Here is an 18672-nt window from a genome sequence, read left to right as displayed (position 1 = left end):
GATCTACATTGCCCTGTTCCCCCGGCTCTCCTAGATTTCAGAAAGCACCTTTCTACTCTTTGTTTCTATTAGTTCAACTTTTTTATATTCCACATATAAGTGAGTATACAGTATTTGTCTTTCCCTAATTTTGCTGCTATTATTTTATATTCAAGTGATAAGAGCCTGGATAATAAAGCACTCATTCAATTAATTTATAGAATCCAGCTTAATCACACACACACACACACACACACACACACACACACAAGCATGTGCATATATGCAGCTTTCATTTACCACAGTTGTAATTAAAATCCAGAAAGGCACAAATTAGTATGAAATGTTAAGCTGGGAAGTATGAAATTTTCATTAATGATAAAGTGTAGAAAGAAAAGTTAAATTTAGAGGAATTTAAGAAAGAACGGGGCTCAAATTATTCTCCTAGAATAAGCAATAGCATAAGAGTTAGGAAGACCAGTGGACCACGGGTCAGGACAATGGGGTTTTAATTCTGTCTTTACCATCCCAAGCTGATAACTTTAGGCAAACCTCCTATTCTCCCTAGACTGTTTTTCCTTAATGGGAAACTAAGAGCACTCATTTTTCTTTTAGATTATCTAAACAACAGAAAAACATCATGGGGCTCTGGATCCTCCTGTAAATAGCTAATTACTATTAATTAATATTTAGACTTCTTAATTAGCATTAACCAGGAGGCCCATTAGATAAGGAGGTCCTCAACCTGTCTACTCCCAGGGTCAAACTGAGAAAGTGGACACATAGCAGGCACTCAGTAAATGTTGAATATTGGCTTTTATATATTTGTTGGATATCCTAAATCAATCTACTTTTGAATAAGTTCCATGAGAATTTATGTGGGGGAAAATTCTATAACTGACAACAGATAAAATGTATGCATATCATTGATAAGTGAGTGGTCCTAAGACTTCAGAAAGAAACATATTAGCATAGGGGCTCAGAGTAAGAAATCTAAGGACAGAAAATAAAGGAGATTAGAAAGAAATAAGGAAAACATAAAAACCTGCTGAAACTATGGAGAAAGTACTTAAATGTTTTAAAATAGTTCTCTCTCTCTCTCTCTCTCTCTCTCTCTCTAACACACTCCCTCTCTCTCTCTCTCTCTCTCTCTCTCTTTCCCTCTCTCTCTCTCTCTCTCTCTCTCTCTCGCCTTTCCAATGCTGGAACAGGGAAGAGGATAGACATGGAGCTGAAAGTCACCTGGAGCAAACCTGAGATTTGTTTGAAGTCTCTTATTTCATATAAAAAACTTCAAATGAAGCCTGCTTTTGAATCTATAATGTATCAGAGTTTGTTTTTTGTTTAAATTTTTTGGTGAAATTATTTACATTACTTAACTCCTTCTTGCAAGTACTTAAGTAAAACTGATGCTCTAAAACACACCTGGTGGCTCATAGCTCTACCTAGCCACCACCAAGTATGCGTATCCCAGTTTATGAAGCATAGTTCTTTTTATTTAATAAACAGCACATGCACATAGTTTTAAAAATCCAACAGAACAGAAAATCTTTCAATGAAAAGCAAGAATCCCCTCCCCACCCTTTCCCATATTCAGTACCATTCCCTAAAGGAAATCCCATCAGTGCACAACTGTTTTTATTTTCTAAGCGATTACTTACATATCTCCAAATAATGTTTATACCACCATTTCTTGTTTTATGAATTATAGACAACATCCTTAGAGTTCTTGCTATGAGAGATGAAAATTTAGTTTCATCAGATCACCTGCTTCTTCCCTCAATAGTGAATTCAGTATTTTTACTTCAATATATTTATACTGTTAGGAGCATGTTTCTTTTCTAGTCCTGGCGTTTCCTTCCATACACAGGATTTTTCCTTAACATTCCTGGCTTCTTGGCCCACCTGTCATTATTCCTCATGGAGGTACAGTGAATTACTTGTTTAACAAGTGACAACCATTGATCCACCATTCTCGTTTGGAAAAACTAATCTCCCAAATGCCTTGGACTTAAGTATTTGTTTTCTTCTTTCCTCTCTACCCAGACCAACAAAAGGCAACAGCCTGGCTAAGTGTTTCTCTCTGTTGACTCAATCTTTCCCTTGGATGCGTCTACTGAGGTCTGAATTGAACAGGTAGACAGTTAGCAAAAACAAGCTCCAATCTCCAAACCATTCTTTATCTTTATAATGAAGATAATATTTTATCCTCTTTCTAATGACTTTTGTCTTTTCATTTGGCTCAGAATGTTAGTAAAGAACAAGGTCTATTTAAAAGGCTCCTCAAATAATCCAGCATCATTTTATTCATGTTCCATCAACCACAAACACTTTGAAAACATGAGTTTATCACTCCTGCCCTTCCCATGACCTCTTTGCCCTCCTGTTCCTCCCAGCTGACCACATTTTGCTTTTGTACTGTTAATGCATTGAAAACATTTGTATTGTTTTAAAAATTAAATATTCCTGGGTTAATAGTTCTAATACATGTTTCTGAACTATTAAAATATGGCAGGATTTTCAGGTGCTTATCTAGGCCTCAAGCTGATCCTAGTTGTACAAAGCCAGAACTGACTGAGTTCTGGGTGAACTTGTAAACCAGAAATTTCAGATAGGTAAGGCACTGTCTCAGGACAGGCTAATAAGGTGTTCAATGCCTAGACTAAAGGCAGGTAGGTTTGACTAGGACACAGACCCCAAGAGCCATACCCACAAAACAAGCCTGCTTCCTAGGCCAGCTCATTCTTTCCCTAGGATTTGGCACAGTTAAAAATTACTCAGGACTATTAAAAGCGTTCATAAATACCTTACCCATAGTGCAGAAGCCACCAGACTAATTCCTCTGCCAGAATTGATTCCCAAAGAGAACTACTTGTCTATTTACCTAACAGGAGGGCCAGGTTGATATTTCAAGTATTGTTCTTAAGATTTTAATTTACCATCACACAGTGTCTAAAAGATGTCAAGTGATTATTTTTCCAATAATATAATAATTTCCAATACAATGCTAAAAAAACAAAACAAAAACAAAAACATATAATGACCAAGGGCAGATATTTCTACGGTCTCTTATTTCTTTGGTATATATGACATATATCTATAGCAATAAAAGCATAATATGTAAATTGACTAAACGATCGAACAGCAGAAAGACCATCTAGACAACCTTTCTGATGATCATACTATGACACGTACTGGCGCCAGGCCACCCAAGGTGAGTGTCATGGGATTGGTAGAGGGCCCCACCATCACCCCATGATTGCCCCTCTGAGGGAGGCCTAGGCCACCCTCTTCAGGGCAATCGATTGGGGGGTTCTGTGGAACCCAGGAACCAAGGGTGTGTGATGGCAGATTGGGGCAGTGCTAGGCTAGGGCGGGTCTGGGTGGGGAGAAGGCGCTGGGGCTGTAAGAACAGGGGCTGTGAGAGTGGCAGTCGGGGGAAGGAAGGACTACCTTTGCATGAATTTCATGCATCTAGCCACTAGTAAATATATAAATTTACATATATAAAAGTGTGTGTGTGTGTGTGTGTGTGTGTGTATGTATATATATATATATATATATATATATATATATATATATATATATAGCATTAGCATTTAAAGTAATATTTGGCCTGCTGAGATAAAGTTATTTTGTTCAAAAGACATTAATTTTAGAAAACAGTAAATCAGTTTTCTAGATTCATACTTAAACATCACTTTCAGAATAAGCTCCAGGATGCCTGGCAGCACACAATAAAACAAAGAGGCACAGGCCGGGTGGGTCAGTTGGTTGGAGAGTCATGCCATATACTGAAAGGTTGCAGGCTCGATCACCAATCATGGAGGCAACCAATCTCTGTTTCTCTCTTTCCCTTCCTCTCTCTCTAAAAATCAACAAAAACATATTCTTGGGTGAGGATTAAAAAACAAACGAATGTAGGAGCACTCCTGTAAGAGTTAGTGAAAAACTTTTAAAAATCTTGTTTTAATACTATAGTTTCTTTGTACTGAAAGTCAAACACAGCTTTTTAAAGCGCAATCCAATGCAGCAGCCCTCAAAATGAACAAGATGTATAACTTACCTCTTTAACAAGGCTGTGGGCTTCATCCACATTGAAGCCAACCTAAAGGGGGAAAATAAAAGACAAAGCTGCTTGTAACACAGACTTCATCTTATTGGTAGTAAACAGAATTCCCTAGGTGAGCCTAGACAGATGTTAGTGAATATAAGGGAAATCCATTCTACTGAGGCTACTAATCCTACCTCAAACACTTAAATTATAGAATGCTTTTCACACCTACCTCCCTGGAGATTTTGATTCATTTGATCTGAGGCAGAACCTGGGCAACTACATTTTTAATAATGCTTTACTGGTGATTCTGATGAACACACTAGATTGAGAATCATTGAATTGGAGAGTGCAGGAAACTGCAGGAGGTGGATATAAAGATGTGTCATCAGTATACATGATATGGCTGCAGTGAAGTGAGAATGAGGTGGTCAATGAGAACAGAATGCTTATTACTTTAATTTTGTTTTTAACATGGTAGGCAAAAATATGGCTTTTCAGAATTAAGGATTATGAAAATACTGTGACCATTGTAAATTAATGACCCTTTAATCTATACTAATAAAAGAGAAATATGCAAATTGACCATACCTCAACACCCACCAGCCAATGAAGAGCAAGTATGCAAATTAACTCAACAAAGCTGGTGGGTTAATTTGCATACACAGGCATGGAGTGGCAGGGTGGGGTGAGACACCAGCTATGAGGGGGAGAACAGGGGTGCAGGGAGCTACAGGAATGGTGCTCTGGCTGGAGTAGAGAGGACTGAAGGCTCCTGCAGGAGCGAAGACTGAAGGTGGTCACCAGAGCGAAGGCCTGGGTCCCAGGTGCTGGAGGAAAACTGGTGCTGTCAGCCAGTGGAAGGAAGGCCTATTGCACAAATCTTCATGCAATGGGTCTCTAGTCTACACTAATAAAAGAGAAAAATGTTAACTCACCGTACCTTCGCTATGCCCACAGCCAATCAGGAGTAATATGCAAATTAACCCAGCAAAGATGGCGGGTAAATTTGCATTTCAAGCGGTGGAGGAGGCAGAGGCCCTATGTGACTAATGGAGTTGGGGACATGGACAGGCAACAGGAGGCAGCGCCTGAAGCCACCGGTGGATCCAAGCTGAGATGGGGACCTGGGCAGGCAGCATCAGGTGGCTTGGACCCGGGCAGGCATACCACCTTTCTGTGTCCAAGCTGCCCTGTGATCAAGGGGCAAAGAGCCATGGTCCAAGCTGCCCTGCAATTGTGGGGCAAAGAGCCTGGTTCCAAGCCGCTCTGTAATCACAGGGCCAACATGGCGGGCCAAGTCACCCTGCGATCACGGGGCAGAGCCTGAGCCCAAGCTGCCCTGTGATTACGGAGCAAAAAGCCTGGATCCAAACCACCCTGCGATTGCAGGCAAAAAGCGCAGGTCCAAGCCACTCCCTAATCATTGGGCAAACAGACCAAGCCGAGCTGATCCACGATAATGGAGAGAACAGAACAGGCCAGGCTGAGCTGACCTGCGATCATTGGGTGAACAGGCCAGGCTGAGCTGACCCCCCATGATCATGGTGAGAACAGGCCAGGCCAAGCTGACCTACGATCATGGGGTGAACAGGTCAGGCACAGCCTAGCCAAGCTGCCCTGCAATCTCAGGCGAAGAAGCCACCCTGCTGACCAACCTGTGCTATGGACCTGTTCCCCTGTAGCCTGTAGCCATGGGTAGTCTCCCTCCCCCCAGAGTTAGGAGCACCAGCCCAGGTCTACCAAGCGGCCTGGTTTTGACTGCGGGGGTGAGTTCCTGCAGGCTGGGGTTTGACCCTTATGCATTAGCAATAGGAGACCAGTGCCTTTGTTATTGCTATGTGTCTGGGTTTTAATTGGACAAATGCCCGGCGGTCCCGGTGGCCAGCTTAGCAAAATCTTTTTGGAGAATTCTGTCTGGGTTTCCTCAAATTCCCTCAGCCCCTACTTACCCCTCTGTAAAGGTGTAGAGCAAGTGAGGCCCTTAAATAAAAATCAGCTGCTTCATGAGTATGGCATCCTTTCTTATTTTAAAGGAAGCTGAGTTCCATGTGTACTATGCTATGATATCTGAGGCACAGGACATGGGAGGCCCTAAGTGTACCAAACTTTGTATTTGAGTCATTCTTTATTGTTCAATGTAATTTATTTCTGTACGCCTCAGTTTTGTAATAGTTAAATTACTAGAATAATACATCTTGCTAGGCTATGAAATATTACTAGAAGATCAAATGATCAGTTGACATTTATTATTATTTTCTATAAATGAACACAATCTCTGGTATGCTAAAGCAATAGGTATTACAGAAATATTCATATAGAGAGACCTACAGGCTTGATTACAAGTAAGGCTTACTATCACAACCCAAATTTATTGCTTGAAAAAAACCAGGGAGCCAACTAGAAACTGAACCAAATATAAGTCCTTGAAGGGAAAATGTAAATTGGATAAGCTTTGCTATTACAAGAGCAAGAAGAAAAATTCAGATGCAAGAATGAAAACCACATTGCATCCACTCTAAGTAGCTGTTAAAGAAAAAGAATGTTATACTATGAAAATACTTCATACAGATTGTAAAGACATTTGTTCAAAGAGGATTTGCTAGAGTAGGTGATATTTCAGTTAATTTTTTTTAAATGTGAAGAGGTTAGCTAGATAAGAAAAAAGTGTAGGGGGTTCCGAATTGCAGAGGGTGCAGGCAGAGCAGGGAGAACCCCCACACCGTGCACGAATTTTGTGCACCGAGCCTCTAGTACTATATAATAGGTCTGGCAACTTAGTCTTTCCTAGGGAGTGACTTGATTGACTCCTGAGTTAAAAGCAATTATTAATGACATCCAAGTGTCTGTCCCATAGTAGAGATCTAGGCTATGCAATAAGATTGAAATTTACACCAAAATATTTCAGGTTAATCCATGGAGCTTTCTGACATCAGCATTTTTGGAAATCCCACTATACAATTCAGAAATGGTTTAAAAAACAAGTAAATTCTGAAAATAAGTATCATCTTGAATATAGATATTTTCAACTCAGTTACACCACAGACTTTCCCACTAAAGGAATAAAAATTCCCTAAGTTATTAGGAATATTATGAAAACAGCCTACACATTTTGACCCTTTTAAAATGTTAATTTCACCTTAAAATAGGTCATCTATTTTTTAAAATGGTCTACAAAAGAAAGGGTGTCCATTTCACTTTGATTTGGAAGGTCACAAATATATTATCAGGATGTATGGTATGGTCATGGTGACATGTAATTTCATTTCTTTTTAAATATAAGTATTTAGGAAGTAATGCCATACAGAAGCTTCTTAAGTCATAGTAGCACTTGCTGGGGTATATGCCTGAGGGTGAAATTTTTGTGGCTCAATTTCTAAAATAAGAATAAATTAGCACTAATCTGTAAGTATGTTTGCTACCTGCATCACAGAACTAATTAATTTAAATGTAGTTTTAACTTTTATAGGAGCCCACATCCTAAAGATGGATGAACCATAAATCCCTTCCGGGGGGTCTAATAATATATTATTTTATGCTGTCCCTCCACTATGCGCCTACTTTCTTTTCACCGCACCATTCAACTGTGGCTGTATTTTCTGTGAGACAGAAAATGTCTTTGTCTCTTCTGCCCTTGCAGGCCTGTCTTGGTTAATGTGAAGTAAGAGTTGTTGGGAGGAGATCAGAGGCCAGAGTTCAAAATGGAGCTTCTGGCATTCTTTGCAGTTTTAACTTCACCATTAAAGTCAGAGTTGCCATCAGTAACAGGAAAATAACCGACACCATAGGATTATGGTGAGGTTTCAGGAAGTCTGAGTCAGTAAATAAGGGTTCTTAATCCATAAAGCACCTCCTTTCAGGCACCCAGGACAGAGAGACAGGGAGCTGGAGCGGCTCTGCAACCAGGACCTCACTAGCAGGGCAGCGGCATCTACTTTGGGGAAGCCAAGGGAAAGAGGCAGCGCCCAGGAAGACGGGTTTACAAAGCTTGTCCCTGCAGACAGCGGTGTCCGGCACCCATCCCATCTCACGCATCCCCAGTCAGGTTTCCACCCCTTGGCTTAACCCCACCGCCAACCCCAATCCCCACTGACCGCCCAGGCCTCTCTGCCCACCCTCCAGGCCTAGGTGTGGGAGGCGGGAGGGGTGAATTCCCGGCCTGGCGGAGAAGACCCAATTCTCCCGGCGCTGGGAGAGCCCGGCACTGAGGCGGGCGGGGGCTGGGGTCGCTCTAAAGCAGCAGAGCAGCAATACCTCCTCACAGTGGCGATGGTACTCCTCCATCGTGTTTCCGATTCTCCCCGGGGCGGAGCGATGGGCGGGTGGAGCTCTGCGGCTGCGCACTGTCCTCCAGGGAGACACCGCCCTTGTTTTTGTCCCGGGTGTTTCCTAGAAGCTGCCTTTGTGACTCAGCGGCTCTGCCTTCCGGCATAAATTCAGAGTTCTAGGCGATCCCAGGTCTCTCCAGCTTCCTCTGACCTTTCTGGAAACAAGGGATGGGTGTTAAAGAGCTGGGGATTGTGCCAGTGTGGATCATATGACGTGTCCTGGTGTCAGTTGCTCTAAATCCCGCATTATTATTTGACTGCCCACTGCTGTGGTTATTTGCACATATTTGTTCATCATCCTCCGGCAAATAAGTGTAGTTAATGCAATGGTGATCAAGCCTCTTTGATTTGTCCAATTACTAGCTATGTTACCTGCAAAAAATTAACCTCCCTACAGCCTCAGTTTTTTTGTATGAAAAGTTAAAATTATATCCATTTCATGATTGGTTGTAAAGATCAAATGAGATGCTGTATACATAACTCCTAAAGTGTACACTCCTATACTCCTCCTCCTCAATGTCTATGTAAAAAGAAACATTAAATTCATAAGAGAGAAGGTACAAATATCTCTATTAATTGATAACTTTTAGCAGAACAATGATTATGTTTATTTAAAAATCCCTAAGAGTTTAGATGATCCTAAAGATTTTCACAGTGAAAATCATAACAACCCAGCAAGTTTGGTTCACTTACCACCACCACATTTTTATTTTTATTTATTTGCATTAAATTTTGGGGGATGAATGGTTAATAGGATCATACAGGTTTCATGATACATGTGTACATACATTTCTATGGTATATGATCTATATATTGCCTTATGTATCCACCGCTCAAAGGCAAATTGTCTTCTGTTACCAAATATTTGGCCCCCTTTACACCCTTCCAACCACCCCTTTCTCTTCCATCTGTTAACTACCATACTATTGTCTGTGCCTATGAGTTTCAGTTTTATAGCCCACATATGAGTGCAATCATATTGTTCTTAGCTTTCTCTGATTGGCTTATTTTGCTTAGCACAATATTCTCAAGCCCATCCATGCTGTCACCAATGGCAGTATTTCATTATTTCTTATAGCTGAGTAGTATTCCATTGTACATATGTACCACATTTTTCTTCTTTATTCAGTCCTCTATCAAGGGCACTTTGTCTTGCCCATCATAAATAATGCTGCAATACGCATAGGGGTGCACACATTCTTTGCAAATAAATGTGGTTTGTTTTTTTTTTTTTTTCTTAGTTTCTCAGGTAGATATCCAGAAGAGGAGTTGATGAATCATAACTCTATTTTTAATTTTTTGAGGAACTGCCAGATTATTTTCCATAGTGGGTGTATCAGTCTACATTCACCAGCAGCGAATGAGGGTTCCCTTTTCTCCACAACCTCTCCAACGTTTATTATTACTTGTCTTGTTGATAATAGCCATTCTAACAGGTGAGGTGGTATCTTATTGTACTTTTGATTTGCATTTCCCTAATAGCTAGTGAAGTTGAGCATCTTTTCATATATCTGTGGGCCATTTGTATGTCTTCTTGGGAGAAGTATCTATGCAGGTCCTCTGCCCATTTCTTAATTGCATTGTTTGTTTGGAATTTAGTCGTATGAGTTATTCATATACTTTGGATATTAACCTCTTGTAAGAGTTATTGTTTTCAAATATCATCTCCCATTCTGGTAGATCGTCGTTTTGTTTTGGCAGTTTCCTTTGCTATGCAGAATCTTTTCAATTTGATATAGTCCCATTCATTTATTTTTTCCTTTACTTCCCTTGTCTTTGGGGCCAAATTTATAAAATGTTCTCTACAACTAAGGTCCATAAGTTTAGTGCCTATCTTTTCTTCTATGTAATTTATTGTTTTAGATCTTATATTTAGGTGTTTAATCCATTTTGAATTAATTTTTAAATATAGGGACAAACTATAATTTAGTTTCATTCTTTTGCATGTGGCTTTCCAATTTTCCCAACATCATTTATTAAAGAGTTTTTCTTTTCTCAACGGTGTGTTTTTGGCTCCTTTGTAAAAAATTATTTGCTCATATATATGTAGGTTATTTCTGGACTCATATAGCCAAAGCAATCTTGAGAAAAATGAACAAAGTCAAAGGTATTACACTACCTTATAGCTAGTTGACCTCAGAGCTACGATAATCAATACAGCATGGTATTGGCAGAAACACAGGCATGCACACTAATGGAACAAAAGTTATATGAGCAAATAATTTTTGACAAAGAAGCCAAAAACACACCATGGAGTAAAGAAAGCTTCTTCAATAAATGGTGCTGGGAAAATTGGAAAGCCATATGCAAAAAAAGAAATTAGATTACAGTTTGTCCTCATGTATAAAAAACAATTCAAAATGGATCATCCCATTTTCAAAATGAAAATTTAAGTAATTTCCTCAAGATTATATATCTAGTAGATAGTAGGTGAAGGATTTAAACTCATGAATCTGATAGTAGCACCCAAGTTCTTAACCACTGTATTAGTTTCCTATTGCTGTTATAACAAATTACCATAAAATTTAATGGCTTAAAGCATCACAAGCTTATTATTTTACAGTGTTAGAAGTCAGAAGCTTAAAATGGGTCTGTAGGACTGTGTTCCCTCTGGAGACTCTAGGGTAGAATCCATTCTCTTGCTTTTTTTTCAGCTTCTAGAAGCTGCCTATATTCTTTGGCAATATTTAGTCTCATGCTCACACATGGCTGCAGCAGTTCTGGATTCACAAGGAATGAAGGTATTACCTCCAATGAAGAAGATGGACATTGAGTTGGATTGATCAGTTTTTCCATTGACAACTCTTTCCTTTAAGTCACCAGGAATCTTTTCAGGTTCCATTGGCCAAGATTGGGCCATTTAATTTCTCCTTTGGTAAAACCTATGGAAAAGGGTGTTTGGCATCTTCATCTTCTATGGTGAAAATGAGTCCTGCTAGAAAGGAAAAAGAAAAGGGAAATAATTGTTAGTACGATAGTCCTACCCACATTTTTGATGCCGTGGTCTGCATGTAAAAGATGATAATATTTACATGTTATGTTGGGTGCATCTCTAATTAAAAATATCTTCTCCAAATTATGTAATTAGATGGAAAAGGAAAATAGAAAATATGTTAAAATTGAATTTGTAAAATCTTCCAATTGTTTTAATGAGGCCCTCAATGTTGCTTTCATGAACATAACATTTCATATCTGGATTTATTATTAAAATAGCTATAAATTCTTATTTGAGATTTTTTAAGAATACTTTGTCCTCCAAATCTTAATAGTTTCTATTGTCGAGAAGTATTCTTCATAGAACTGACAAAACATTTTTTATTTCCATAACTAAAGGTGGGTGCACAAAATGAGTACAGACCACAGATGCTGCTAAACACAGCCCCCTCAAAAATAATTTTGCTCAAAAATGTCAAAATTGGCCAAAACTGGTTTGGCTCAATGGATAGAGCCTTGGCTTGCGGACTGGAAGTCCCAGTTTCGATTCTGGTCAAGGGCATGTACCTTGGTTGTGGGCACATCCCCAGTGGTGGGTGTGCAAGAGGCAGCTGATCGATGACTCTCTCATCGATGTTTCTAACTTTCTATCCCTCTTCCTTCCTCCTCTCTGTAAAAAACCAATAAAGTATATATTTTTAAAAATGTCAAAATTGTGTTAGATGAGAGTAAACAAGAAAATTTCCCTGTCCCCATTGAGTTTATAATCTAGTGGGGGAAAGCAGCCAATATGCAAATACTACATATTTGTGTATATCCATGTATATGTATATGAATATGCACATGTGTATGTGTATGTATATTTATATGTATATGTACATGTATATGTATATAGAGTGGGGCAAAATTAGGTTTACAGTTGTAAGTATGCGAAAAACAAAGTTTATTCTTGTATTATTATTAACTAGAGGCCTGGTGCACAAAATTCTTGCACAGTGTGGGGGAAGTGTCCCTCAGCCCAGTCTGCATCCTCTCTAATCTAGGACCCCTCAAGGGATGTCTGACTGCCCATTTAGGCCTGACACCAGTAGGATCGGGCCTAAACGGGCATTCAGACATTCCTCTCACAATCTAGTACTGCTTGCTCCCAACTGCTCACCTGCCTGCCTTCCTGATTGCCCCTAACCACTTCTGTCAACCAGCCTGATCACCCGCTAACCACTCCCCTGCCAGACTGATTGATGCTTAACTGCTCCCCTGCCAGCCTGTTTGCCCATAATTACCCTACCCTGCAGGTCTGGTCACCTCTAACTTCCCTCCCCTGTAGGCCTAGTCCCACTAAACTGCTCTCCCCTGCAGGCCTCGGTCCCCCAAAATAATCTTCCCTGCAGGCCTGGTGTCTCCCAACTTCCCTCCTCTGCCAGCCTGGTCACCCAAACTGCCCACCCCTGCATGCCTGATTGCCCACAATTGCCCTCCCTTACAGGCCTGGTCCCTCCAAACTGCCCTCCCCTGCTGGCCATCTTGTGTACACATGGGGGCAGCCATCTTGTGTGCTGAAGTGATGGTCAATTTGCATATTGTTATTTGATTAGAAAGGATTAGATAGGATAGAGGCCTGGTACACTAGTGGGGGCCAGCTGGTTTGCCCTGAAGGGTGTCCTGGATCAGGGTGGAGGTTCCCTTGGAGCATGGGGTGGCCTGGCCAAGGGGCCTGTGGTCATTTACAGGCCTACCATGCCCCCTAGCAACCCAAGTGGAGGCTCTAGTGTCTGAGACTTATTTTTCTTCTATAATTGAAATTTTGTAGCTTTTAGCAGAGGGACACTTCCAGCTCGCTCCGTGGCCACAACCATTTTTGTTGGGATTTATTTATCTTCTATAATTGAAACTTTGTAGCTTTAACTGGAGGCCAAGGAAGGCCAGGGCAGATGGAAAGCTTGGCTACCTCCATTGCTGGGGAAACCCAAGCTTCCTGCTCTCTCCATGGCTGCAGCCATCTTGGTTGGGTTAATTTGCATACTTGATCCTGATTGGCTGGTGGATGCGGTTTGTGGGTGTAGCAGAGGTAGTATAGTCAATTTGCATATTACTCTTTTATTAGGTAGGACTAGGTGCACAAAATTCGTGCACGGGGATGGGGGGTTGTTCCTCAGCCCAGCCTGCACCCTCTCTAATCTGGGAACCCTCCAGGGATGTCCGTTTCTGCCTGCCAGCCTGATCTCCCCCTAACCACTCCCCTACCAACTTGATTGATGTCTAACTGCTCCCCTGCCAGTCTCTTTGCCCCAAACTTCCCTCTTCTGCTTGCCTGGTCACCCCTAACTGACCTCCCCTGCAGGGTTGATCACCTCCAAATGCCCTCCCTTGCAGGCCTGGTCCTCTCAACTGCCCTCCCCTGCAGCAGGATCTTTGACCATATGGGGGGAACCATCTTGTGTGTTGCAGTGATAGTCAATCTCTATATTACTCTTTTATTAGATAGAATAGAAGCCTGGTGCATGAGTGGGGGCTAGCTGGTTTGTCCTAAAGGGTGTCCCGGATCAGGGTGCAGACTCCCTTTGGGCGTGGGGTGGCCCGAACGAGGGACTTGTAGTGGTTTGCAGGCTGGCCATGCCCCATGGCAACCCAAGTGGAGGCTCTGGTATATGGAATTTATTTACCTTGTACAATTGAAACTTTGTAGCCTGTAGTGGAGCCAAGCCTCCTGCTCACCCCGTGGCTACCACCATTTCTGTTTGGATTTGTTTACCTTCTATAATTGAAACTTTGTATCCTTGAGTCGAGGCCTAGGCCAGCAAGAGCAGGTGGAAAGCTTGGCTTCCAATATTGCCTGGGAAACCCAAGCCTCCCTCCTGCACTCTGTGGCTGTAGCCATCTTGGTTGGGCTTATTAGCATACTCTCTCTGATTGGCTGGTAGGTGTGGTTTGTGGACATGGCTTGTGGGTGTAGCGGAGTGATGGTTAATTTGATAAGATTGTTGTATTATTTTTTTATTAGATAGGATTGTTGTATTATTTTCCCTACAAACAACTGTAAACCTACTTTACCCCAACCATGTATGTACTTGCCTTCAATATTTTTGCCAAAGTTGAGCTGATTTTATATATATATATATATATATATTCATACACACTAGAGGCCTGGTGCACGAAATTCATGCACGGAGGGTGTACCTCAGCGAAACCTGCACTCTCTCCAATCTGGGACATCCATCTCACAATCCAGGACTACTGGCTCACAACTGCTCACCCCTGCAGGCCTGGGTCCCCCCCAACTGCCCTTCCCTGCAGGCCCAGTTGCCCTCAACTTCCCTCCTCTGCCAAACTGGTCACCGATACCTGCCCTCCCCTGCAGGCTTGATCACCTCCAAATGCCCTCCCTTGCATACCTGGTCCCTTCCAACTGCTGTCCCCTGCTGGCCATCTTGTGTCCACATGGGGGAAGGATCTTTGACCACATGGGAGCAGCCATCTTGTGTGTTGGAGTGATGGTTAATCTGCATATTACTCTTTTATTAGATAGGATAGAGGCCTGGTGCATGGGTGGGGGCCAGCTGGTTTCCCCTGAAGGGTGCCCCAGATCAGGTTGGGGTTCCCTTGGGGCATTGGGTGGCCTGGGCAAGGGGCCTGAGGTGGTTTCCAGGCCAGATACGCCCCCTGACAACCCAAGAAGAGGCCCCGGTATCTGGGGTCTATTTATCTTCTACAATTGAAACTTTGTAGCCTTAAGCAGAGCCAAGCCTTCTGCTCGCTCTTTGGCTGTAGCCATTTCTGTTGGAATTTATGTATCTTCTATAGTTAAAACTTTGTAGCCTTAAGCAGAGGCCTGGGCCAGCCAGCGTGTATGGAAAGCTTGGCTTCCTCCATTGTGGGGTGCAACCCTAGTCTCCTGCACTTTCTATCTCCGTGGCTGCCGCCATTTCTGTTTGGATTGATGTATTTTCTATCATTGAAACTTTGTTGCCTTGAATCGAGGCCTAAGCCTACAAGGGCAGGCAGAAAGTTGGCTTCCTCCATTGCTGGGGAATCCCAAGCCTCCCTCCTGCTCTCTGTGGCCATAGCCATTTTAATTTGGTTTATTTACATATTCTCCCCTGATTGGCTAGTGGGCGTGGCTTGTGGGTGTAGCAGAGTGATGGTTAATTTGCATATTACTCCTTTATTAGATAGGAGATATATATATAAATTTATTCCTCTGTAGAGTGCAACCTTCTTGAGCACTTCTTTGTGTTTATTTTAGGGCTTAGTGGCACTTTGCGCATAATAGGTGCTCAATTAATATTATTACAAGAATATATTCAACGATAAAAAATGAGATATAAAAAAATCATTTCAAATTATTTTGTAATTTTATATTCTTTTCAGAATCCAAATTTCCAATGTCTTAAACTATTAGTTAACTGTATAGCCTTCCCCACTTCTGTTAACCCCATCAATGCATTAGCCCAAGCATGACAAATTCAAAGGCTAACACAGGCCAAATAAACAAGGTTTAAGTTTATGTGGGCTGAAAAAAACCAAAAGCTTCAATTTTTATAGAAAAGTAGGTTTACTTTGATATAGACATGCTGAATACAAAGGGTTAAAATCAATGAGTAATCATTAACATAAAATAATAGAATATGTTAACAAAAATTTGTATTTTTTCTTGAACATTAACTTACCAGATACTGAATAATTGCACACACCAAACAAGTTAGTACAAGACTAATGATGTGGCAATCAGCTGCTAAAATATTTGCTGCTAGTATTAATGGAGATAAATGGTTCACCTGTAAAGCACATAAGGGATATGAATACAACATGGTTATAGTAATCAGTCATTAGCAAATGTTTTAGTACATTATTAATAATTACATATAATAGGATATTGTAAAAATTAAGTTTTGAATTTTTATTAAAACATTCCTTATATAATGTTATATTGGTTGGGCTGCAAAAATATTCATTGTGGGGAGCAGGTGGCCCACAGGCCATGAGTTTGACATGCTTGCATTAGCCATTTCATTATAAAACATGAAAAATTGATCCATTACTTTGTAATGGCTTTTATGATCTGTAGAAATGGTACAAAAACAAATACTTATCATTTTTATTTTTGTGTGAAGAGGAATTAGGAAGTTTTTATATCTCTTGTCCTGGGAATATTTTTACTTCTGGCTTTTTAATTTTTGTTCTCAGTTCTAACATGATATAAAAGATAAAATGTTTGGATAAAATACTTATCTATATATAAAAGGCTAATATGAAAAGTGTCCCCTTGGGAATTTGACAGTGAGACCAGGAGTTTAATTGCTCGCTATGACGTGTGCTGACCACCAGGGAGCAATGTGGAGCATGGCAGGCTACCAGCCATGGCAGTGGCAGCAGGGTGCTGAGGGAGAGAGGGAAGGAGGAGGAGGGAGGGCTGGGAGGAGGGGAACATGATTGCCTCTGATTGTCAGCCAGGCTTAGGGGACCTACCGGTGCATGAATTTTGTGCACCAGGCCTCTAGTTCAATATAAATCATATATGCATAAGACAAGTCTCTGACCATATTAAATAGTAAGCATTTTTATAATACTTTAATGTAGGGAGAACAAATGAGTTGCATGGATGTTTACTCTTCAATCAGATCCCCAAGATAAGCATTATATCCAGTAATATATTTTTTTTGTTTTAGGAATTTCTATTGAGAACTAAATTGTAAATCTTGGTATATAAGTTGAAAAAATATTCACAAAATTAAAATTTTAAAAATAAGATTTGCCCTTTATAAGAAAAGCATTGAAGGAGGAGGACCTAGATTCCTCTACATTCCAATTCCTTAGCAAATCAAAAGTTCAGACTTTCTTTTATACCATAGTATAATTGGTGTTTTAATTTAGATGTCCCTGAAAGTGGAGCCAGGTATAGAGTTCTCTGTGGATGGCTTCTATCAATACTTTTCAAAGCTCCCAGTCACCTGGGCATATGTTAGGGTTTAGATACATTCTTAAACCCTATGTCATTTTTCTTTTTAAAAAAATATATTTTATTGATTTTTATACAGAGAGGAAGGGAGAGAGATAGAGAGTTAGAAACATCGATGAGAGAGAGAGTCATCAATCAGCTTCCTCTTGCACACCCCCTACTGGGGATATGCCCGCAACCAAGGTACATGCCCTTGATGAAAATCGAACCCTGGACCCTTCAGTCCCCAAGCCAATGCTCTATCCATTGAACCAAACCGGTTTCGGCCCTATGTCATTTTTCTTCCTTTCAGTAATTACTCATCATTTGTGGAGGTAAAAAGGGCTCACTATTGTTTATCTTCCAGCACATTTATAGATTTATTAACATTTATATATATGTATTTTCATTTTATAGGAACTAGTCATAGGAAAGGGAGCTTGTTTTATGTTTTCAGTCATGGGGCTCCATGAGCCTCCGAGGCCCCCACTGCCCACACCACGGGGCATCTCACAACGGAGTGTTTTGCGACCCCCATGGCCCTGTCTATGGGCTTTGCCCTCAGGGAGAGAGCTGTGTCAAGTTTCCCCAAATCACTTTCCACTCTGGGGGCACTGACCCGCCCCTATTGAGGTACCCTGTTTCCCCGAAAATAAGATATTGTCTTATTAACTTTTGTTCCAAAAGATGCGCTAGGTCTTATTTTCAGGGGTTGTCCTATTTTTCCATGAAGAAGAATACGGTACACATTTATTGTTAAATGAAAATGAAGGAAATTTATTACCTGTGTACGTTATGGTGGTATGGTAGTTGTCAACACACATCTGAAAAACTGAGAATCCTACAGTATCAAGAATTTACTCATTTATTCAATGACAATCATGTCCACATCTTTTGAACATGATCATAACAATCCAATTCTTGAATTTCCTGGTGAATTTCTTGTGACTCCATTTCTTTCAGAATCAGTGGACCAAAACTCTCATGTTGGACCTAGGGGGAAGCGGGGGGGCTTATTTTTGGGGGAGGCCTCATATTTCACTCAGAAGGAAAGCTGTAAGTAGTTCTTATTTTCAGAGGATGTCTTAGTTTCAGGGAAACTCAGTACTTACTGGTCGCTGGGCCTTGAGGGTGAGCTTTCAGCCGCATTCTCAGGGAAAGCCCTTCCTTGAGGACAAGGGACCTTCTTGCTGGCATCCAGTCTGGACCGGGGGAAGATGGGGCTTTTGCGGCCACTGGGGACCCCCATCCTCATTCACAGGGTCCCATGGTCTTATCCACTGGACCACTTCTGGGTGTTGCCTCTGACCCCAATCCATTCTTGGCTTGGCCGCTTCTGGCTGATCATTGAGCCAGTCCCCCAAAACCCCAGCCTCCTTGTTTAGGTCGCTGCTGCCTGGCAGCAGGCCTCACCTCCAGCAGGCCTTCCCCCCACCCCCAAG

At 41.2% G+C, this 18672-nt stretch overlaps 1 protein-coding gene across 1 annotated transcript in view; it reads right to left on the bottom strand.

Moving 5' to 3' along the window:
- DYNLT3 (dynein light chain Tctex-type 3) overlaps positions 1–8435 on the bottom strand; it is a 29345-nt gene extending 20910 nt beyond the window's left edge. The window contains exons 1-2 of the mRNA XM_036408216.2: positions 8288–8435; positions 4046–4087 (exon numbers count right to left, since the gene is read on the bottom strand). Coding sequence (XP_036264109.1) covers positions 4046–4087; positions 8288–8317 — 72 coding nt within the window. The 5' untranslated portion in view covers positions 8318–8435. The remainder of the gene's footprint in view (positions 1–4045; positions 4088–8287) is intronic.
- Positions 8436–18672: the final 10237 nt, after the last annotated feature.

Source organism: Pipistrellus kuhlii, unplaced genomic scaffold (assembly GCF_014108245.1).
Source record: "Pipistrellus kuhlii isolate mPipKuh1 unplaced genomic scaffold, mPipKuh1.p scaffold_m20_p_38, whole genome shotgun sequence".
NCBI lineage: Eukaryota > Metazoa > Chordata > Mammalia > Chiroptera > Vespertilionidae > Pipistrellus > Pipistrellus kuhlii.
This window is presented reverse-complemented; position numbering and strand designations above follow the sequence as displayed.